The sequence below is a fragment of the Ptychodera flava genome, chromosome 6 (genome assembly GCF_041260155.1).
Source record: "Ptychodera flava strain L36383 chromosome 6, AS_Pfla_20210202, whole genome shotgun sequence".
NCBI classification, from domain to species: Eukaryota; Metazoa; Hemichordata; class Enteropneusta; family Ptychoderidae; genus Ptychodera; species Ptychodera flava.
The window spans coordinates 7,609,368-7,633,756 of record NC_091933.1 but is presented as its reverse complement, the minus strand read 5'-3'; the positions used below and the strand labels follow the sequence as shown (position 1 = coordinate 7,633,756).

The 24,389-nt window shown below is 38.7% G+C and overlaps 2 protein-coding genes across 2 annotated transcripts; one reads left to right on the top strand and one right to left on the bottom strand.

Moving 5' to 3' along the window:
- Positions 1–327: 327 nt before the first annotated feature.
- On the bottom strand, positions 328–3,568 carry LOC139136028 (calcium-activated chloride channel regulator family member 3-like). Its single transcript, XM_070703847.1, has 4 exons — positions 2,669–3,568; positions 1,915–2,209; positions 1,042–1,304; positions 328–459 (listed from the first exon to the last, which is right to left on the bottom strand). The coding sequence occupies exons 1-4, from the start codon at positions 2,837–2,839 to the stop codon at positions 328–330; spliced, it is 861 nt and encodes a 286-aa protein (XP_070559948.1). The 5' UTR covers positions 2,840–3,568.
- Positions 3,569–7,837: 4,269 nt separating this feature from the next.
- LOC139134715 (calcium-activated chloride channel regulator 4A-like) lies at positions 7,838–24,238 on the top strand. Its single transcript, XM_070701688.1, has 11 exons — positions 7,838–8,028; positions 12,252–12,546; positions 14,552–14,832; positions 15,410–15,658; positions 16,388–16,612; positions 16,941–17,240; positions 17,787–18,014; positions 19,744–20,008; positions 20,286–20,462; positions 21,043–21,261; positions 23,018–24,238. The coding sequence occupies exons 1-11, from the start codon at positions 7,852–7,854 to the stop codon at positions 23,506–23,508; spliced, it is 2,907 nt and encodes a 968-aa protein (XP_070557789.1). The 5' UTR covers positions 7,838–7,851; the 3' UTR covers positions 23,509–24,238.
- The last annotated feature ends 151 nt before the right edge of the window (positions 24,239–24,389 follow it).

Here is a 24,389-nt window from a genome sequence, read left to right as displayed (position 1 = left end):
ACCGATAGGAACTTCGTGTTCAACATCAGCTAGACTCCGCGACCGGCCGGCCGGACTGAAAACGGGGTCCTTTATATAGGCTAGTTTGATGGTGATGACTCACACGGAATTTCCCGTACATGTATAAACATGTTGTGTGTGACTCAGCAGGGAATTTCCCCGCTTAGTTCAGGACAATGCACTGTTGCGCGTGCGTGAGTTCGTATATAGGTCAGGGTCTATACTTTAGTTACATGGATGGTTAATTTTTCCTTCGCTTCATGTAGATAAATGAATAAAATGGGGTGTAAAAATTCTTACTTCATCCAGTTGCCCACGTTTACTTTACTACTTCCCCGCTTTCCAATATGACCTCCAGGCGCTTTTGTACTTGCAATGGATGTTCTGCGGATTCGGAGCCATGGCATTGTGGAAGGATCGCGGGTCGCCATTCGGGTCTGTATGACAAAAATCTACCACCTAACAGGGGATAGGGGAAAACATGTAAGACAATGTCTGTCGAAAACATTCGACTCTGTAAAACATAAAAGGGAACCTTTTAAGTCGTTTTTTTTTAATAATCCTCCTCCTCCTCCTCTTCCTCTTCCTTATCATCATCACAATCATCACCATCAGCATCACCACCACCACCACCACCACCACCACCACCATCATCATCATCATCATCATCATCATCATCATCATCATCATCATCCATCGTCACCGTCGTCGTCGCTGCCACCGCAGCCGTCGACATGATGATTGTCAAATATATCTGAACGGTAAGATTAGAATAGTCTTCTTAATTTAAAGAAAGGATCTTTTTTATAATTTCATGTTGGTAATTACAGGTATGCAATAATTACAGCAAAAATAGTGCATTAATAAATTAGTACATTTACAACAAATGTAAACTACAATTTTCCTACCAAATTACTCAACTCCCAATTTAAAAGCAACCTTGATTAGTGGGTCAAGTGACGAACTAATTTTAATTACATGCGATATAGAGAATTTACTTTCAAATTAGTGCTGGCTTAAGGAGTGCAGTCTCATACTCACAGTTTCCGTAAAGCTCGTGGCCTGATTTTTCTGGAGGTCCGGATAGTAGCGGCAATATTTGTCCGGCAGTATTCCCGCCTCGGGGTTCTTGTTGCATTCTTTACCGTTCCTGACGTCGAGGGCGTTGCCCGCAACGTGGCTCGAACACTTTGTGACGGCAACGTGTCCCTTGTCGTTGAGGTAGAAATGATTGTCGTCGCCAGTGGAGTACTCGTCAAAGAGACCCCATCGATAGTGCCCCCACTCGTGTACCAGCACCCTCGCTGAAATTCGTTAAGAGATCATTTGTTAAGGGGGCAATAACTGTAAATTTCAGTTAATTTTTTCATATTAAGTACCTGCCTTGAAACACGACGCGTCGAGTGCAATGGCTGTATACGATGTAATTGTTGACAAATTATTTATAGTCCAGACTATAGCTGTCAACAATGACAGTTTTATTAGTCATTACAAACATATAGATTGTATCTGCAAATGTAACGCCTGGCATTTCGACGAAGCTTCATTTTGATGACAGGGCAGAATTGGTGTAAAACAAATCAAAAGCTGTACGAAATTTAGTATCAAACTCTCACTGTTAAAAATTCAGTTCAACAACGCTATTTAAGTCAATAACACACATATTATTCGAAATGGTTTTGTTTGCGCTGTAGATGTCATATTGAGTGCAGACACTACAATACCCGACAGTTTTTTAATGAATAATTGGCTTTGCACAGTCTATACGCTCTAAGGTCATAACCTGTAAGTCAGTTTTATGCGATTGCTCAGTCCAATAAAAGTTAGGGGACAACTTAATACCCTGATATATATTTAGGGGACAACTTAATACCCTGATTATATATCTCAATAATAGCGTCCTTGCCAACTTACCGGGATCTCCAAATGTCTTCCAGGCCCAGTCTTTATCGCCGAGGAAGTTCGCAGTTAGGTGTATGTACTCGCCTTCCTCTCCGCATGAGCCGAGCTGATTGGTGTAGGGATCGTCTCCCCACAAACCGTTTGGCTTGTCGACAATGATGTTGGCCGTGTCGAATGTTTCGCCGGATGCCGACTCGCTCGTCAGACTGTCGCCCCAGGTCTCCGGCAACAGGATCGTGATGTCCTTGAAGAAGGCTCGCTTCTTTGTGGCCCGGTGTAAGATCCTTGAAGCATTGGTGAAGATTTCCTGTCCCCAAACGCACACACAAGGATATGCATTTTTCACCTACTTCAGAGACATTTTTCAGACATGGGCAGATAATGGGCAGTGAGTGACAACATTCGCATCCGTGGCCCATGTTGTTTGGTTGGCGGAAGTTCGAATGTAACTAATAAGGAAATACATTGCCGACGTGAACCTTTAATAGAAGCTCTTCAATTTTACCTATAGTGCAACCCGTCAGATGACCAATGATTAAGATCAAATTGGAGACCTCAAATTTTGACAATAAGATATCAAACTGGCACATAAGTAACGAAGACAATACTACCTTGAAGAAAGTACAGAGCAAGTGTGAGAAGAACAAGATATGTTTCAATATATCTGCCTTGTAACGTCACTAATTCATCCATTGTTATGCTTGTAATTGGATAATAGTTAATCAATGCATCTTAATGTCTTAATTTAAACCAATTTTCCACGTACCTGTAAGTTGTTCACTATGGCAACGTCTTCAGCAATGTCTTCGTTGATAGCGATCACAATGCCCGTGTATCCGTTATTTTGCAGTTTTATCTTCGATCGAGTTAAGGCTGACTCTACCGCGGTGCATATCAACACAACCGAAAAGACTTGGAAAAGGTTTGCCTTCCGCATTTTCACCCAGTGTCCAGAACTTAGATCCGATCTCGCGACACAGCTGGGTCTTTTCGTAATAGTGCGCCGTATTTTCTTTGCACTGGGGTCTTAGTTGAAGGTGTCTCACATGCACAACACGGGGAAATGAAAGAGAAGCCGAACGTATGCGATGACAAATAAAGGTGTACGTGTTAGCAAAATCATAAATCAGGAAAGCGGGCGTGGTTTCACACACCTAGAGGGTATCGTTTATATGGCGCGTTGCAGTGTGCAGTGCATTAGTAATCTATCGGTATGCATACGGTCACCCACGGACACAGCACAGTCATCGATTTTAATACAATAAACTTAAGTTGATCGTATAAGTTATGGATATCGTACCTAGGATTGTGCAAAACACACATCTAAAAGGTGACAGCTCTTTGTTTAATATTACTTCATGACCACCCAACCAATTACTTGTATAGACATACATAAACGTCTGTTTGAGCAGAACACGTAATCTCATGAGTTTGTCTCTCTCTGCCTCTCTAATTTTTTTTAAGTCAGATTTTCTGCCCATCTGTCTGTATTTCTCTCAAATAAGGAAACAAGCAATATAATTCTGACATATTTACAAAATTTATGGAAATTTGAAAATATTTGCCAAGATTGGTTGAACCGGGAGTGGAATCTGAATGCAAGAAGAAAGATGGTACACTGGTATACACAAGTACATGAGGTTAGAGGTAAGGTCATCGACTGCTTGTAGCAAGGAGGCGATATTAGGTATGTTGGGTAGTGTCAAAAATCGATTAAATGAACGTGTACTGAGCGTGCAATGTAAAGAGCAATTCGGTCATTTCAATTAGATGAAAATACGTCCAAAATTTAATAGCCTTGCACAAAGTCTTCCCCGTTTATCTGTTATGAGTGCACTTAATTAGGACTGCCCAACCATTGAGAATGAAACAGTAAGCACAGAATTTAGCTGTCGTTTAGTTGTCGTTGGCGAGATCAGGCACTGACGTTATTTGGACCATGTTGGCAGTGCGCCAAAGAGGTATACGCGATGTTTTCGTAAAGTAAATATACAAACCTACATGTACATGTACCACTAGAATTGAAGCCTGCGCAGAGACATCAGAATGCAAGAGCAGAGTTGGACAAAGCAGTTACGGAGAGGAACCAAAATGCTCAGTCCATAAGTCAAGTTCACTGCTCACGTCAAGGGAGCCATGAGGGCTGTTAGAATTTGCGTGAGGTCTGGTTTCTCTGTTATAGGGAATTCGTGAAAACAAAATGCATCATGCCATGTACTCCCGGCGGCTACAAGAGTGCAAACAGACCTTTTGTATTCTATAAAGGTAACTTGATTCAAGGGGAGCTTACGTTTCACTGACTGAAAACGCAAAGTGGCCTGATCCGACAGGCCTGCTCTCAGTGACGCTGTCATGCTAAGGGCTCTGCGAGGTGCATTAAGACTGATATCCAATGACAATACGTGCGCGCCGATTCACGGTTGTTTTAACTGAACGAATGTATATATAGAAAGGAAGACTTGCTAAACGACTAACTTTGTATTACTCTACAAAGCCAGGGTGTTGTAATAAGGCAAGGACACAACTCATCTATACTTGTGTCAAGACGTGAGGCGGGTATACGCACTAGATCCAGAAAAAAAACAAATTAGAAAAGTATCAAAGTACATGAGTTCCAACTTTAAAAGATTGAAATAAATGTATATCCTCGCCCGTGATTCGTTTATAGTTCTCAATGAAAGCATTCATACAATTGTTTTAAAGAATATTATAAACACATCTTCTTTAGCTCGTAAAATGTTCGCTATTTATGACAATCAGCCAGTTGAGAATAATTATTACTATTTAACGTGAAATTAATGCTCTCATAAAATGATTAATTACTGCAATTTTTCATCAGCCTTACATTTCTATGACCGAGTACAAGAGGAAGTAAATGATGTTATGGCCAAAACTGAGTTGTTGATATAATTTTGTTCGGGAATGTGAGGTGCATCTTGTGTGAAAATTTTGAGTAAAAAATAGTCAATGTAACTCATATTGCCATGGGCCGATGTAACTTGAGTTACGCCCATTTTGCACGAGAAAGTCAGTGCACTAAGGGCGTAACTCCATACTTACGCACTGTCTCACACGGGCAAAAGGTAAAAACATCAAAATGTAAAAACGTCTTATAATGAGGATGCTATTCATGAAAATCGACCTGTGCATAAAAGAAGTACCATATGATGAGTTACGCCCTATAAACTCATGATTAGGTACTTCCTTTTTCGCTCAAAATGCAAGTGCAAGACAGACGTAACTTAATATTTTTTCAATTAACATAAAAATGATTTTATGATAATAACATTCGTTTATCACAGTTTATATGTCTATGACAATATCCTTTGCCAAGAAAACCATTAGCTACAAACAAATTGATTTTGTAGGCTAGATTCTTTTAAAACCTTTATTCCCTCTAACTCAGTTTGTTGAAAAAGTGAGTTACGCCCCTCTTGCACTTGGCCCTCGATGTTATTCATATTTCCTTACAGTTCCAGATACTTTTGAGCGGTAAAAATGAAAAGGGGTTGATTTTGATGAATTTAATTCAGTGAAAGTATGTGAAGCGACAATTTTGACAAGCTTGTTGTTTCAGATACGGGGACAATAAGGCTAAAACACCCGTTATCTTCGATATATAAAGTCGAATGAATGACTTTTTAAGAGTTTTAACTTCAAAAAAAATTACAAAGGCAAATTTATGCAGATTCAAATTATTGTTTGTGCCATAAATTTCACTAAAGCAAAGAAACACGTGTGGAAAGTTTATATCTGACATCAAAGTAAGTTCCGTGAGGGAGTTGTCATTTGGAACAATACGACTTTAGTGCACCACGCTTTCAAACCACAGCTTCCAAACACCGTGATGTTGATCGCTGGATGGCGTCTGCCGTTTTGGTCTTTCTAGAAAAGTCTGAATTCATTCACGTTTGTGTAGTTGTACATTGCAAGATCACGAAACTCGATATTTTACGACAAAGAGCGGGATTGAAAAGAAGCGTACTAGTATTTCTCCGAATATTTCGAACCACCATCTTCAGACATTAACACTCACAATAGCGATATCTTGTTTTGACCAGTCCGGGTAATGTCTCAATAGAGCATTGTGGGAAAGAGCAAATGCGTACCGTATATGTAATGATGGTTAAGGCAAGAACCAATGGCATACTGTATATATAATTAGGGTTAAAAGTTCACGTGTGTTCGCTTCGAAATGAGATCTCGATCTGACCTGTCCAGTCCTGGTTATGTCTCAATGGCCGGGAGCAAAGTACGATAGACTAATCAGCAAACATCATTAAATCAATAAATCCTGATTTCTAGCCGCTATACCTGACAAGGAAAACCATGATCCACAGAAGTAATTTTTCATGTAATAACCACTTGTGTCGGTCGCCATCTCGACTCGACCATACTGAAGCATGTGCGTAACGTACATCTAAAACAACCGAGTGCAAAAAAGAAAGGGTAAAATCTAGCCGAACAGTTCCGAACTCGTTGCAGTATATAAGCCTAGGATTACACGGTTGACGTTGGCAAGTGAGGTTTGCTGATTGATCGATTGTACCATGCTCTATGAGGCATTACTCGGACTGTTGACGATGTGTATGACGTTGGCTCGGCAACAGATATATACATTGCGCCCCCTGTAAATAACATTTCGTTTTAATTGTAGCTATGCCAACATCTTTACAATGGGATCACAAAATCGAAAAAACTAACCAGAAGTAAAACATTGCATCGTCGTGAATATAATATTTGCTTTGAAACAAAAGCATTATCATTAATTAAAGGCAAGTCTACAAGCTACGGTCTTCTATACGATTTTCTATGTCATTCACAATTTCAGTGAATTCGACACAATTAAAAAGCAGACACGGTTAGCTTATGTATGTCCATATCGATTTATTTCTTATCCTTCCTGCGGAAATGTTTAACTGTCACAGTTTTGATAAATTATGGGGTTTTTTTTTCACAAATATGTCAAGTACTTTAAACAATGTAGAAACACCTCGTGTAACACATGTCTCAAAGACAGCTGTAATATTTAATGCTGTTTTTTATTGCTTTCATTTACAACGGTGGCCTTGACATATACAGAAAAGTGATTGATTGATGGATGTTATAAAACGAGTGCATTTTCGTAATAATCTCCCCAAATTATGCAGAAACACACAACACTAGCTTCGCCAACAACATGCATTGCGTACAATGAGTAACGTTATGGTTCACAAACGAATCGTTGTCCTGGATAGAGTACAACTGTCAGTGACAACATCAGATATAAAACACGCACATGATGTGCTGATTAAGTGCATAATTCAGATAGGCTTTACGGCATGAACAAGAACCTGCCTTTTAGAGACAGAACAAAAGACTGGAAAATGCGGCAAAAATTACTGCTAATATACTATATATATGCTAACATTTTTAAGTTCGGGTTTTTCTTATTGTCTCTGGTTTTCCTTCCTTTCTGAAGGAATGCGCCACTAAGTTGCCGTAATAAGAAACAGTTTGTGACAAAAATATGGGCCGTGGGCTATTAAGATGTGTTCATGATGCAGTGTTATTTATATCATAATATGACAAATATGTTGCAGCAGGTTTGCTATGGATTGTCACAAAAATATTTACCAATCAATACCTTTTCGGCTGTAAAATCGATAATATTATGTCACATTGCAAATATTCGTTCCTGTATATACGTAATGTCACTGGGGGAACTGAGACAACTGTGCTATTGTTAAAGCTTGTCAATAAAATTGTTGCCTATTGGTTATAACGCCACCGTTTAAAATAGCTTTTACACAGTGACATGCACGGGTTGTGTATGGGTCCATCATTTTGCAACCAACCTTCTCCCGGGGGTGTGGACCTAACTTTGACAACTTGACCTAAACAAATATTGGAGTCAGCCCATAAAATAGAAAGACAGGGCTGGAAATGCAGTATTCAGACTCTTCCAGCATGACAACTAAAAGCCATATTTTGTCAGCTTGCGTCACATTTCTGGTACTCCTGTCCTGTAGTCTGGCGTTTCTCCCGAAATCGAAAATTTTGTTGGAGAATAATGAATACACCGGGATCTTGATAGCCATAGACGAAAATGTACGAGAAGACGCTGCACTGATAGAAAACCTCAAGGTGCGCTGATACATTTTATACATTTACAAAATTCAATGTCTGTACTATGAACGGTCAAACTATACCAACTTTTAGGGAGAATTTGAGCTGCATTTTTGTTGTTGTATCAACCTGGTCTTAAGTCTGACACAGAGTATAAAACAGTCATTTCTGGTTCACCATGATCACTACCGCATATTTAGTCGCCATTGGAACGGCTCTACAATTGATCTACTGTTGCTACGACAACATACTGTCATGTTGCCAACGCAACCGATTAGCAGTAAAGCAGTGAACAATACCACAATATGATCACACTACGTGACTGCTCAAATGCGTGCATTATACAGCCGAATGTGTTTTGCAATTGTACGATGCCATAGAAGCAAAATGGTACGCAACTAGAGTGGGTTAAATGTGACTTTATCAGGGAATTGAATAGATATTTTGCCATGTTGTGACCAGCTCCACTACCCACATAAGAGATCTACAGCCTGTATTTTAATGGTTACATAGAGGTCTTTCTGACAATAGCGGTGGCCGAGATTCATGCGACAATTTTTTCTACTGCCAACAAAATACGGTTTATATAACTTTTGTGTCATTTACTAACTATCAAAGCCTGCCGTCGCATTTCACGAAATCGCCCTTCGATCTAGCGCGGTAAGATGGTGTGTTTTTTTTCGCTCTTCCAAAATGACACCACTACTCTAGGAAATAGCAAGCTGGCTAAAATAATAGCAGTGACCTGTCCCAACACAAGTTGAGGCTCAATATATGTCCAATTTCCACATCTTCACCGTAACGAACCTTGAACTACATTTAAGGTAGAATGAGATTCGGGGACACATATTCAAATTCTCAAATTTTACCAACCCTTTTTTTCTGTACACTAATTGAAAATGTGAGGACTGTCTGGTAAAGGAAGTTTTCATCACTCAGTAGACATCGAGGATGGAGCAATTTTGAATTTCAAATATCCGTAAATTTAAAGTAATTTGCCAAAGTTTCCTAGGTATGAAAATTTGGATGGTGATCCCCAAGTTTTACCTTTTGATTTAAAAAAAAAAGATTTCCATAAGGCGCGCATGTGCAGGTTTGGGCAAACGTTTAAGTCTTTCTTTAGAGTCACGGTCGCACATTACCTTAAATGGATTTTGCGAAACACACTTTGTCATTAACATTTTGGTACATTCTCGTTCTTCTTTTGGCTCAAATATTTATGTTGAATAAATTGTACTGTTGGTAATATTTGAATTAGATATTTTATTAAGAGACCCCTACTTACTTTATACTTTGATAAACAACTTTACTTTTCATTTGCTCCGTAGATATCTTCCATTTCTACATTTTAGTCTTGAATACTCCGTCAGATTCTTTCGTTTTGCTTCAGCCTGTCAACTTCAGTTTCCCTTTGGCCTTTCATTTTTGCAGCTGTATCAGACGAATGGAGTTTAGCTGTTTTAAGCAGAAAATGTCACTCAGTTAATTTTGATGTGAACTTAGTACATAATGAAGGATAGGAGCTAATCAATGGCAATGATTTTCATTACAGCTGTTGACTCGGGAGGGCTTCGTCTCCGTCTGCAAGGTCAAACGTTTATTCTAACAATAGTTTCTTATACGGTCTGTACACGACTCATGGACGCCTTATCGCGCGTTCTTAGTAGTTTAAGTAGACCATTACTAGTGATGTGGTTTTTGCGAGCAGAAATTCTCTTGCTCGTCACAGGCAGGAACAAATTGTCTATGCATGCCCCTCTACGTCTACTATCCCGTCCCCAATTTCCGGCTTAGCTCATGCCTAAATGTGGAACCGCCACAAACGTACGTCACGTACACACGCACTGGTGACACGCACTGCGGCACTGTCCGAGTTATTAGGAATAGGCAATAGTTTCTGTAGCCTTGGGTTGCTACGTATACGCTATGCTTCATGTGTTGTATAGCAGGTGCGGAGGTTAGCTTTATATGATCTTTGTGAGGTCAGAACAGAAGTGCAAACAACGCAAAGTACACTAAAATGAAACCACTGCACTTTGCGTTTGGCTGGTGTATGTATGCAATAACTCTGCACAGTTTGACGTCTGTGGACCTACAAAATTAAAGCCCTAGCACGCAAGATCTTTCAGCTCTCTTGATCGCCCTATTGAAATTTGCCAATCTCAAGACTGATCACGACATGAGTTAAGTACGGACCCTGAATATTGAACGTGCACATGATCGCTCGAAATAACTTTATATTATCAGGAAGCCCAAAGTAGAGTAACCGTGGTTAATAGTTATGTGTACATACAGCAAATATAATGGTGGTCGAATATATACAGAATTAAAATGTCCTTGGCCCCACACTCTCTTTCGTACGGTTTGGACGTACTATTATATTGTATTGTGGTGTTGGCATTTCATATGTAATATTTGATATTTGTACTTTTATTATTTATGACGCTCTGCTTTTCAACATCGAGCACTGTTATTTCCAACTATGACATTTGTACATTTCGAGATATATATATATATATATATATATAATATATATATATATATATATATCACATGAACTGGCCCGAATTCTCACCTTCTCACCTGTGTGACGTAGAACAGGACGGATAAGAAATCCGAATTACCCCTGTTGTACGTCATCAACCGGAACTTTTTTCTTGCACGGTACCGTTCATATATGCGAGTCGCGACGTGAACATAGACCGATTTGTCGTGATCGATGCCGTGCTCTCATGACACTTTTTCCAAAAAGGTGACCCGATAAATCCACACATGGAAACACAGAAGGTATGTCCAGCGAAATTTCGAGTCGCTTAAACTATAGCTGTTCCCGAGAATCGAATGGGAATACCGCCGATCCAGTCGAGTCGCCTCGTAAGGCTCAATGAGTCAATGTGGACGTTGTACCTGGCGATCCCGGTTGGCGATAAACCTGAAATCTTCACCTCAACGGAAGTTCAACTGAATAAATGAGTACAGTATAATCTTCGGAAAAGCGACATACAGGCACAAGCATAGAGTCATTCGACTACAACGATAAATTTCCTTCATCATACAAAAACTTCCGTAAATTCTTGCTCGGAATCAAACCTGTAGCGCGGCGGAAGGCTGTCTTCGCTACATAGCGAAGACAATAACTGTTGAGCTGTATGCATTGCAGCGCTTTGGAATCCGATGTACTTCGAAAGTTGACTCAGAAAACACTCAAAACAGAGTTTCCGTCAAGTAAAATTAGGATGTATCTACGGGTGAGATACATGTCACTGCAAAGTCCTTAAGACGAAAACATTGACGACCGAGATCAGGATTAACGAGTTGACACCGGCATTGCAGAGACCGGTGACGGCAGCGTTGTGGGTACAAACATGCAATGAGGTACACTCTGTGTGTCATCGAACGGAATCTTTCTCTCTCGCCACGGTCGTAAACTTGTGTGATATTTTGAAAAGCCACGGAATCTCTGAGAATGAGAATTACTGTTTCGATCGTGTCGTTGCATTTACTTCATAAATCTATTTGTCACAATCCGTCGCTAGCACGATGATTTCAAGTTATGTCCACCGTACCGATGGCTGACTTGCCTTGGCATCGGTACAGCGCGAGACAATGATTGACAGGTTCACGTGACCGAATCCGTACATCTGGTTGGTGGAGATACCATTTGATGTAGCAAATTTCAGCTTGATGGGATTTATGAATGAAAGTATCTCCTGGGTGACGGGCCGCTTTACTCTTTAAATGAAAGTAATCCGCGTAAGTAAAACACAAATCGCGACGAAATTCGTGCAATTTGTTGCGATAATTCTGATCCATTCACGTCAAAAGAAAAATAAGAAGACTGTTCATGTGATAAATATATAATCCCATGGTATTTTTCTCTGTTTGACGTCATCGTATACTCGTGTTTTTCGCGGAGCCGCACAACTTCTCGCCTTCGGCTCGAAGTTGTACGGCTCAGCGAAAAACACTCGTATACGATGACGTCAAACAGAGAAAAATACCATGGGATTATATATAAATATATATATTATATATATATATATATATATATATATATATATATATATATATATTTCTCTATGAGTCATTCAAATATAAGCATTTTGAGTCTCTGCAGACGATAAAATCCTAATTTACTGATCGACGGCTAATTTGTGTAATGCCGTATGGTTTTTGAAATGTCACATTACATCATGATAAATATGACAGACATTGACTTTGTTGTAATGTGCTCCACATAGGATATATTCATCGATGCCTCGGGTGCACTCTACAGGGCTACGCAACAGCGGGCTTTCTTCAAGAAAATCACCATTTTGCTGCCAAACACCTGGAGCTCAAACTTAGCAAGCGGCACAGCTACCACAGAGATGTTTGCAGCCGCCAACATCATTGTAACGAAACATGGGAACGTCGGGAGAGAAACGCCATACACCAATCAGTTTGGTTCTTGTGGAGAAGAAGCTGAGTATATACACCTGACAGACAAGTTTATTCTGGACAAACAATGGACTACGTACAAGTACGGTGAACCAGGTAGACAATCTTTCGAATTTTACCATATAGTGCCAAACATTGTATTCTCAGAGTCTTTTAACATACAATTTGTGCAAATATTATTTAGTTGTAACAGCTTCTTCAACGCCATGATTTTTCGCAAATTCAAAATATGTTTGCAGCCATCAAATTGGCTTTAAGGTTGTAGACATTGGTCGTGGACTTGTCAAAAGTCGGTCACGGTGAACAAAACGATTTTTATACGCTATGTGCAGAGCTATCGCGACTTTGGTAAAACTGCACTGCACAGATATACGCGTTTATGCAACTCGGTGAAAATGGGGTTGGATCGATATATAGCGGTCTTCCCGGTTAATCATGCATTTTATATGAACAGTATAACTAATGCCCGGTAAAATGACCTTATCTTACAAAAGCACCGCCTACAGACGCGAACTATTCTACCCTTGCCGCCACAGCGTCGAAACAGGCCAAGGGAAAGTTTAGTCAAATGTCGCTATTAGTGTAACGTCTTTTTGGGGGATGAATAAGTTATGTCTTGTTGACCTTCGACATCAGACTGTGACGTGTACGGACATGATAATTCGACGCCGTAACCTGTGGGGATTGGCAGGCCCCCTTGAAATTTTCCACAATGTCGATCAGTAAATTTATGTAAATTACCCAAATTCTAGCTAAGCTAGGTTCGCCCCCCTGGCAATTCGGTGAGGCTGCGCCCTGGAATCAGAATATTTTAAGAACGTCTGCGTCATGATGAAGAATTGCGTCTGTTTGCGAATCTTGCATCGGGTTTGCAACCTCTCTGCAGTGTATACGGTCACTTGACATTATTGGAACTACAAAAGGGTGAAAGAAATGACAACGTTTAAAATTGACATGTTATCCCTACTTGTTATGACCTTATTTCTTTAAAAATCATACAGTAACGAAAATGGTAGTTATAAAAATAGCATATTTTCGATTGGATTCGAACTAACACCCAGTAATCTCAGGCTAGCGAAGATATCACAGTCAAAACCTCTCGGCCAAATCTCCACCCTTAAAAAGAGTGGTTCAATAACCGAGCTAAGTTGTTACATTTTTTCTGACTGTGACTCCTTCACAGGCTGCAGAGTTAATGAAGCACTCGCACTCACATACTCGCCATCATACATCGTACACAAACTCTATCAGAGCAATGAATACATCGCTTTAGTGGGCGAAAGTGACTTTTCCGATTAGTTATCACACAATTTCCCCCGTCCATATTTCTTTTTTTAAAAAGAATGAAAATAAAAATTTTCATCGCATGGTTAAATCACATTGACAAATAACATACGAACAAAACTGTAAACTTGATACTTTCCATTAGTGTGACCCAGTGGACGTTTTTCGCCTTGTCCAGGATTTCTCAACCTTTTAAATAATAAACTATACCACATATCCCCCGATTGTGATAAAAATGAAAGAAGGAACAGTTTGTATAACATCATGACCACAACGGATTCATCTATTGAATGCCAGTCCTACTTTGAATACAAATAGGTTCCACTGTCACCAGCAGTGTCTTACCTGATTCTATGCCCAGTGGTGAAGACCATCGGTCTAAAGTGTCATCCATACATTTTGCCGGCTTGTCAGTGTTTTGGTCTAAAACCAGCGTTCATACCTTCTATAAAATTAATTGTTCGTATCTAAAGAAAAACGGTGGTGTATGACTTTCATTTGTCCATTAAGGATACTATAATTTGGAACTTGATTATTTATTTACTTGGACAGTAATTGAATTTCCTTTACAAATCAAAGTTGACACCGGCAATACATGTCTTCAGAGCCGGTAATGGTAAAATATTACACACTGGTATGAATTGATTTTAAAGGTCATAGAGTTTTTTGTTAAATTTAGGGATAATGCACACATTACGTACATATTTGCAGAATCGTCAGCTTCAAAGTACATAAGTTTATTTCTAATGACAAAACAGTGGGCTGCTTATTAAGGATCAGTCAACGAGACGTCTTTTTAATGTCTTATATTTTTCAGAAAAGGTTATCGTACATGAATGGGGACATCTGAGGTGGGGTTTGTTTGATGAGTACGCCACCAACGACAACGAACACTTTTACTTGAACGAAAAGGGACAGGTCGAGCAAACGGGATGTTCAAGATTCATATTGGGAAAGGAGTACGATTCTAGGACAGGGGAACAATGTAGCTTGAATTCAAAGAATCGCGTACTACCGGACCAGCACTGCAGATTTTATCCACAGCTTGAGAATAACCAAGCAACAGGGTCTTACATGCATATGAGTTTCCTGAGCTCTGTAAGTGTTCGAACGGGTTAATCCACAGTATGGCTATAACATTTATTCGTGACATCAATTATGTTGACATGTTATATGATATAATATATTATTCAAGTTTCTTAACTACTGCATTGATATTTTCCGATGATCGTGGGAAGAAAGAGTGAAGTATTAAACAATAAAATTAATTAATTAATTAGTTAATGAACAATAAGATATTTCGAGTTTTTTGACCATTAGAACATTGGAGGGCCGGTTTAATATATTACAAGCTTCCGGTGTCGATATAAAAATGTTTACCTTTCCGAGAAATCTACTTTATTTCTTTCTTATTTGGACCATTATCCCTAAGTAATGAGTAAAAAATACATCAAACAAATTAACAGTTAGTATGGCTATAGCTATATGTTTTTTGTAATTCCGATTCAAACCATCACAACACGATCGACCGACAGTGCCTTGAAATGAAAACATCCCGAAAAGGTTGTCTTTGACATCTGCCGTTGACGATAAATATTGTTAAATCTGCGTCGTGTGTCATGTACATGTAGGAACCCAGGATGGTTTAACTCTAAGACCCTGTTTTCCCTTCAAGGTCGTTGAATTCTGTCACAGCGACGTCACTGGTGATCCATTGTCCCTTCACAATGCTATGGCTCCTAACCAACAGAACATACAGTGTTCATACAGGAGTGCCTGGGACGTAATGCTGGAGTCAGAAGATTTCAAGAATGACAACAATCCAGTCCGGCAGGTGACTGACACCACGCCGACTTTCCGTGTGGTCAAGTCTGCTCCACTTCGAATCGTCCTGGTACTGGACGTCTCGGGAAGCATGAATGACGTAGGTTTCGAATCTCAAGAAAGACTATTGCACACTGCCGTTTAAGGTCAAAAATTCAGGTTTATCACTCGATAACTACATACATTACATGAGGTGAAAAGAACTTATACAATGATTTAGAAATAGTGATGACATTAGTATTCCCTTCGTCGATCGACATAACTGGAGTACACTGGGCCCACAATGAACAATTTAAAACATCAAAATAATCCCAGGGTTTTCTTTTTATCAACGCACTACCTTTTTTCGGGAGGGAGAGTACGAAGCCCAAACCTATACAGCGAGTTCTCATAACTTTTCCTTGCCAGATCATTTTCGAAACCTTTTGTATGCATAATTTAAATTTTAAAACCTTTAAATATTTTAAACAATAAGTCAATATATTATTTTGAATATTTTTACAGTGCAGCTTTCGCTTTGGTTTCTACTGCAAAGCGAGCAAAATTCTTCAGTTTCGAGTGATCTTATTGGATATATTGGGTACTCAAAATAATTATGCAAGCGCAGTCTTTGTAATCCAGTATCTTGGATAATAAACGTGAATTTCCTTGTACATTTAATGTGGTGTCAATGTCAAAATTAGCATTTGTCTAACTTTATCAATATATTAAAAGTACGACAAAAGTACCCCATGTCATAGAGGATACTTTTGATAAAGATTGTAAAGGGAAAGGGTATTTAAGAAATTAGAATGCCTCTTTGCTTACTTTTATCTACCTAAACTTACAGAACAACCGTATCAGTATATTGAACCAAGGGACAAGAAAATACATCCGGGCCACTGTGCCTGATGGGAACTCAGTTGGAATCGTCAGTTTCTCGTCAAGTGCAACGATAACGTCCTATCTGAAAGAATTGAAGACATTGCAGGATCGCGAAGACTTGGCAAGTCTGCTGCCGACGACAGCTAGTGGTGGAACTTGCATTGGTTGTGGATTGCGAAGTGGTATAGAGGTGACAGTGTGTTCGAAAAATATATCAAAATCGAATTGCGGTCACTTCAAAATTAGATAGTTTAATCAGAATTAGATTTGAATAAAAATATTTAATCGGAAACTAAACAACACGATCATGCTTTGGCAATTTTTGGTTCATCTTTAAATTTAGTATTATTTTCAATGGCCAATTAATTCAAGATAAGATCTTCAAATAGAGTTTGAAAGAACATTCAAGCTAGGAAACAATGTACATTATCATTCGTGCGGTTAGAAACATAAGTGGAAATGTGTTCTTGAAGACAGCGAATGCTCCCATTGCTAATATATATTGTTATATTTCAAAGGTTCTTGAGAATGGAGGAAATAATGCTCGCGGAGGGATAATTCTGTTGATCACTGATGGCCAGGAGAGTAGTTCTTATCCTCGTATTATTGATATGAAGCCAACTTTGATTGGCAAAGGTGTCGGTGTTGACACAGTGGCATTTGGAACTTTAGCTGATGAGAAATTGCAAAGTCTGTCTGACGATACCGGTGGACTGTCCTTTCTCCACGGAGAGGGTGAGAGTTCCACCGGACTCAACGACGCTCTGACGGCGACCATCAATGCTAGGATATGGGGAAGCTCAAATGTACCATTTGAAGTGAGTTGACATGAATTCTCCACCTGGTGACATTTGCCTTGGTTTCTACTGTTTCAGTCTTAAAATATGACATCATTTTTTAAGATCATGATCTCACAAAGCGTCTTTCTATCATAGCTATATAAATATGGGCTCAGGGTAGTATTTTTACAGGTGGAGTAACGTCCTAAGTAAAGTTGCCATCCCAAAGAAAAAGAAATTACCTCTCAAAACAAAGAATTCTCGATTAAATAAAGAATTATTCGTGTATACATTTGTCAGAAACATGATTTGGAAACTCTTCATTGAATTTTTTAAAAGTCAATGCTTAACTTTACGGAGTTGGGACAAAGTAAACTTTTCCGATTTAGGCTTGCTTAATTTTTGTTGTTGTTGTGTAATGAAATAGAATGTGACATAAACAGATATCTTGTTTTTGAAAGTATACATGTTGGCGGTTTGACCTTCTTTATTCACGAGATAACTGTGTTGTGGTGCCAGCTTAAACAGTTAAAGACCTATTTGGAAACTTGGATGATCATGACTTTTTTCCTTTCTTCTATGAAGTTGCACAGTGAGAAGCGGGAAATTCCTGCAGCGGGCAATTTAATTGGTTCCATCATCATAGACTCTACCATCGGGAGACACACGAAGTTTTTCTTCCTGTGGTCCACTTCACTGATATCTGTTGTCCTTCGCAGACCGGAAGGGACGGCTATTGATGCCTCTGCACCCGAGTACAAGAGTGACGACGGGGCGAAGACAGTGTCAATTGAGATCTCTGGCATCGCAGAGGTACGATTTTGAATCTTGAAGATCGCTTAGTATATACGCAATGCTACCAATTTGAAAGATTGGAGATATACTCTTGAGTGAATACCACAAAAAAGCTACCATGTGGATCAAACTTTTAACCTACATTGTCCGAGAATATAAGTATACGTAATATGCCCGTTTTTTGCTCACGTGAGCATATGTCGCAGCGATGTCTGTCTGTCTGTCTGTGTGTCTGTGTGTCTGTGTGTCTGTCTGTTGGTCCGATATCTCATAAAAAGCTGATCAGATCAGAATCAAATCTGGTACATATATTCAGTTAGCAAATGGCAAGAACTGATTAGTTTTTGATGGGTGTGGCTTGCATGCTTTTTGCTCATTTGCATAATTAATGATTTTAAAAAAACGGATGTACATTAAAAACGACTACACACAATTTGATGAGATTTGCTACAAATGTTGATCACACCAAGATATATCAGCAGTGGGAACCATTAAGGGGTGACATGAAAGATAGTTGCTAATTTGCATATTTAATGAACTTTCCTAATTAGGGATATATGTCTGATTTGACTCGATCAAAATTGACCAAACTTGGTATGTATATTAAAGATACTATTATCTAAAATTATTGAAAGCCATTAAGCGTTTTAACTTTAGCCAATTCCTAATTTGCACATTTAATGAACTTTGCTAATTAGGGATATATATTTGAATTGACTGGACCTACGTTGATTGAACTTGCTACATGTATTTGGAGCTACTATGATACAATATTACTGAAAGTCATTAAGCATTTTCTCTTCAGCCAATTCCTAATTTGCATATTTAATGAACTTTCCTAATTAGAGATATATATCTAAATTTACTTGACCAAAGTTGACAAAACTTGCTACATATATTGCAGATACCATGATACAACATTATTGACAATCATTTAGCATTTTTACTTAAGTCAATTCCTAATTTACATATTTAATGAACTTTGCTTATTAGGGATATAGACTGGGATTTACTTGATCAAAGTTGGCGAAACATGCTATGTACATTGATGATTATACCTGGTGAAAACAATATCGAAAGTCATATCACAGTTTCATGTCAGCTAATTTATAATTTGCATATCTAATGAGCTTTCACAGCTCGGCATATATGGCTTGAAGGACTTGGCCAAAGGTAATTACACTTGCTATAAAATGGTGATACAATGACAGCAGTCAAAGAACTTTAATATTTTTATTTCAGCTAATTACATATTTGTATACTTCATGACCTTTTAGAATTAATCGGCGGTGATTATTGTTCATTATGTTGATCATAATACTTTCAGTGAAGTTGCAAACATGTAGCAAAGGTTCAAATTTACACATAACTGCAATATATAATGAAACACGTGATCATTTTCAGTTCATATCTGGTTCAATGCTGACAACAATTAAAGCCGATTCAACAATCAATATACAGTAGGCTGGAGAGCCAACATGCAATTTATCGCATGTAAAAACGAAACATGCGAAGAATAAAGGACAGAAAATGATGTGTTTTGAATAAAATTGTAAATATCACATATCTTCGGGAGGTTACTAATAGGGTGAATATTTGAAGAATGTGTGTCGTAAATTCAGTTCCAAACTCGAATTCCAATGCTGTCGATCGGAATTCAGTAACCATGTTCATTGATTTGAAAATGTCAATCAGCTAGGGGCAAACTTTAAAGTACAGTATTCAAAATATCTCAATCTTTTCCCAGCCTGGGATATGGCTGTATGAACTTACTGGTAGTCAACAGCAGGTCGAAACATTGGTAAAGTCCGTCGCACGGTACAACACACAGCCAATTGTCGTCTCGACAACGACCAGCAAATCATTGGTCACGGAACTGCCAGCAATGACCAACATTTACGTGCAAGTTAAAATGGGCTACTCACCAGTATTCAAAGCCAATGTTACTGCAACAGTAGAAAGGCCATCAACATACCAAGCCGTGGATGTTCGACTTCTCGATAATGGAGCGGGTAGGGCGTGTCTCTTCTAAAGAAATAATAGATGCGAGCGAGTTGCCTTATTAGTATTATTGTCTGTAATTGAAACTACCGTCCCTGACTTTGATTGCAAATTAGAACATTTGATCACTGACGATGCACTTTTGCATTTCGTGTTCAAGAGACTCCTTAAAGTAGAAATTTTTGATTAAAGGTATGTCAACTTTAGAATCTCTGTTGTTTCGTTCAATTGTCAAAACTACGACATTTCTGAGGAACTTGTCAGCGTTATTAATTTTTGGACCACCAGGAGTTGACGTCAATAAGGACGATGGAGTTTATTCCGGTGTGTTTATGGACTTTGTGACAGCTACTTGTCCTGATTGCCGTTACAACATCAAAGTGACTGCAGAGGAAACCAGCTGGGGCGCTGAAGTGCCTGTTGCAGGCAATTCCAATAGCAGAGTCTTACCGATCATGCGACCGAGTGAGTTAATCTTTGCGAATTCTGTGACAATCTCAATTCCCTATTACTGGATTGAATTTTGTTTGTGGTTTGTTAGCTTTTCTGTTAACTTTCATGTTGTCATTGTACTCAGCCGAAGATAATATTTTAGGTTGACGAAGGTCATCATTATGACAACAAAACTGCATACACCACATGTGATGGGCAGACTACTAATCCGAATTCTCACTGTAACGAGAGGTGGCGCTGCTGCATCGAGACTATAGACGCCTGGTATTTCCTGACTGCTGGAAGTTAGAAACATAAAAAAAAACAAAAAAACATTTCTTGTGTCACTAGTACTGTTTAAGTACAAATGGATTTCCAGGAGAGACAACAACATGGAATTATTGTATTTAAATTACCTTCAATGATCATATCTTTTAGTACACTTCGTTGAGTTTTCAATCTTTTGTTTATATCATTTTACACCAAGTCTGTCATTTACGCTGTATCAACATCGAAGGAAATATTTTGTTCGAATAAGGACCCGATTTAAATTTTTTAGATAAAACACCATGTTTTAGGGCTACTAACTCAGAATATACATTTAAACTCTCAGCGGACCCAATTGACGAGAGAATCAACCTAACGCAACTAATAGGTCGTTTTAAAAGAGTGGTTTCTGGTGGCGTGATTCAGGCACCTCTGACCATACCCCCTGGTGACCACTTTCCTCCATCCCGAATCACCGACCTGAGAGTGATAGGTACATCGTATGACGATCAAACTGTCACCTTGGAGTGGACAGCACCCGGAAATGACCTGGATCGAGGAACAGGTAGGCCCGTGATAAAATAAACATGATTCTGGTGCAAACAAGTTGAAAGCGTAACAGTACTGTAAGAAAAAGTGAATCTATTTGGTGGCACGTTGGAGCGATGAGACGGCGAGACAAAGCTACAGTACTGCACACTTACATTTAGGTCGACCATTTATCCCAGGACGGGTGCATCAGCTGATGAGAAGCATGCCATTCTTAAAAACGTAGAGAGTAGATTTTGCTTCTGCCGTCTATATTAAAATCGATAATTGCAGCTTTCCTTCTTTTCGCAAGAATGTAGTAATGCTTTAACATTTGAAAATAGGTTGAATTCTATTAAATAAATCTGCATGTTTTGCTTACTCTAAGGGAAAGCATGTCACCTCTGAACAAGAGATGAAGTAATTTGACACAGTCAGCTGGCATTTCATATGAGTCACCAGCAACTTATTAGGGACTGGCCATTTGAGTTACAGTCGGAATTAAACAGTGATACAAATAACTATAAAGCCATTTTCTCTTTGCTCTTATACGTGATGCTGGAATGCGAAAACTGTTATCATCATTTTCAACAATCTACTCTAAAGATCTGACAGTCCATCTCGTTATAATCATAGACAATAACTTTATTAATAATGTGGCAATCTAGAGCCTCTCTTCGTATCGGACTATCATCTTGTGAAATTTTCACTTATTAAAGTTTTCAAGACAAGAATCTGACCTTTTTAAGATTACAATTTTCTAATGGTATTAAGCTCAGAACCCCGTAAATTATATATTTTCGGAACGCCTAGATATATGGTAACATTTTTATTACCATAGTGTCACCATTGTTTACATAACTACCACGTGACAGGTAATTTGCATAATATTTGAGAAATCTATTTCCCTTATATTTTGTATGTTTTGGTTCCATGCTTTGACATATAGGCTGAAATTTGTGTGAGTGTAAGCTGTCCGGAGGATCTTTCAAAAAGTGTCTCAGAATTTTTTAAACCTCCTGAAACAATTTTTATGCCAGAAAAACTTCTAGAGCGGTGAATTTTATCCTAAAATTGTGCCCAAAAAGCAAGATATAATCTGAGACAAATTTTGCAAGAGCGTTGTGACAGCTTGGCATTCCAGAAAGTTTGAGTAAGATATTTTGATGAACTTAACATAGGGAAAACAGATTTTTGAAAGGTTATGCAAATTACCTATCACGTGATAGTTATGTAAACAATGGTAACACTGTTGTTACCAAAATGTTACCCTGTCTCTAGGCTTTTAGAAATGTGTAATTTACGGGGTTTTGAGCTTATTAACCACCAGAGAATTGTTAGATTATAAAGGTCAATTTCTTGTCTTGAAACCCTAAAGCTGTCAATCTACAAATTTCTTCCAGTTTCGGGCCTAAAGCTGAGAAAGAAAAGAAAGCTTGCTTTCTGCATTCAAAAAGTGTGTTTTATTCAACTTGCCCGAATAATCAAACAGGAAATTAACCTTTCTAGGAATGCTCAGAAGATTCCTCGATGTTAAGAAAACATCTGTAGATCGCAAACTCATCTTCCAAACAATATTTTTGATGTCAGTTGTTAATATTGAGTGTATTGTTTTCTACGTTAATGTTGATGGCGCAGACGGGTATATCGAGCATTATTTCTAATTTTTCCAAACAATTTGCACACAAGGCCGCGTTTACAGCTGTCTAGTCCGAGTATCGGCCATCATCTTAACGAAATACACGGTCTGTTTTAATGATAGATCTTTCTGTCGTTCAACTATCATTTTTCAGCTGATGAATATGATCTTAGGTACAGCAAGAACTTCAGTGTACTGTACAAAACCTTCGTGAATGGTACGGAGCTAACCAACTCTAACCTCACGGCCGGAAATTTGTCATCACCGCAGCCCTTCGGTGAAACAGAAACGGTGATTGTCCAGATTCCGGACCAGGACGAAAACGCTACGTTGTTTTTCTCAGTCAGAGCTCGGGACGCAGCCGGCAACGTTGGGCAGCCGTCGAACATCGTCTCCATCACTGTTGAACTTGGTCGTTACCCGGATGATGTAGTTACAACGACGGAATTCCCATCAAGAATGTCTTCTGTTCTCTCCTCGGCCGTACCGCAAGAGGGCTTACCGAGTAGGGCCGTGTCGACGTCATTGGTGGTTGGCTGTTCATTGGCCGGTGTGGCAGTAGTCGCTGTCCTGATAACATCATTGATTATCATTAAATACAAGTCATCGAAAAAGAGAAAGATACACAACCTTGATGCTGACTAATATGTTACCGAAAAAGAGAAAGATACACAACCTTGATGCTGACTAATATGTTACCAGTTAAAAATATACAAGTTTGTGTCAATTAGCAACTATCAAACACATAATCTAGTGAGACCTGTAGCTTATTCAGTTTAGATTCTCAAGAAAGAAAAGTAGCAAATACTCACCCGTATCATTAGCATTGACGATAACAATAGATAAACTGAAATCCAACTATATGACGAACGAGATGTAATATCATTGCTGGCTTATAGCATTAAGGGTGTGATATCGTGATCGAAAAATGATCGAAACCATCCTTAGGTTACGTCAAGTTTGAGTAGACAGGAAAAGGGGAACCTATCAACCTCGATATGATCATCCAGACTACATAACCAAGAAAAAAGGGTTATCATTGCTAAAATAGTTATTTGAATTCTGTATGGGAATAAAGACATCGAATGATTGTCATAAATGATTTACTACTTGTATCGCGAGAAGACTAACAACATATAGTAGCAACAACATTGGGGAAAATAAACAAATTCAAATATTGTTACCACTGGGATAGGCCGTTTACTTTTTTCTATAGTGTATTGAAGTTGCTTAGTATTGCCATTCGTGTCAGATGTCTGACAATGTAAACATATCATGCCACTCTTGGGCAAGGGATATTTTAAGGAAAGCGACGACTGTGTTTTGAATCTTTAATCGTTTATGCTACCTAAAAATAAAGTATACTTTGAACTTAGTACCTTGTTATGAATAGCATTTCTATTGGCTTTCTTTGCGCTAGACTTAGTTCTTAAATTTATATTTACCAGATAAAAAGCTACAGAAAAATTATGAAATGATGTCAGCATTAAAGACGTTTAATAATCGTAGCTTGTCTCGCTGTGCTG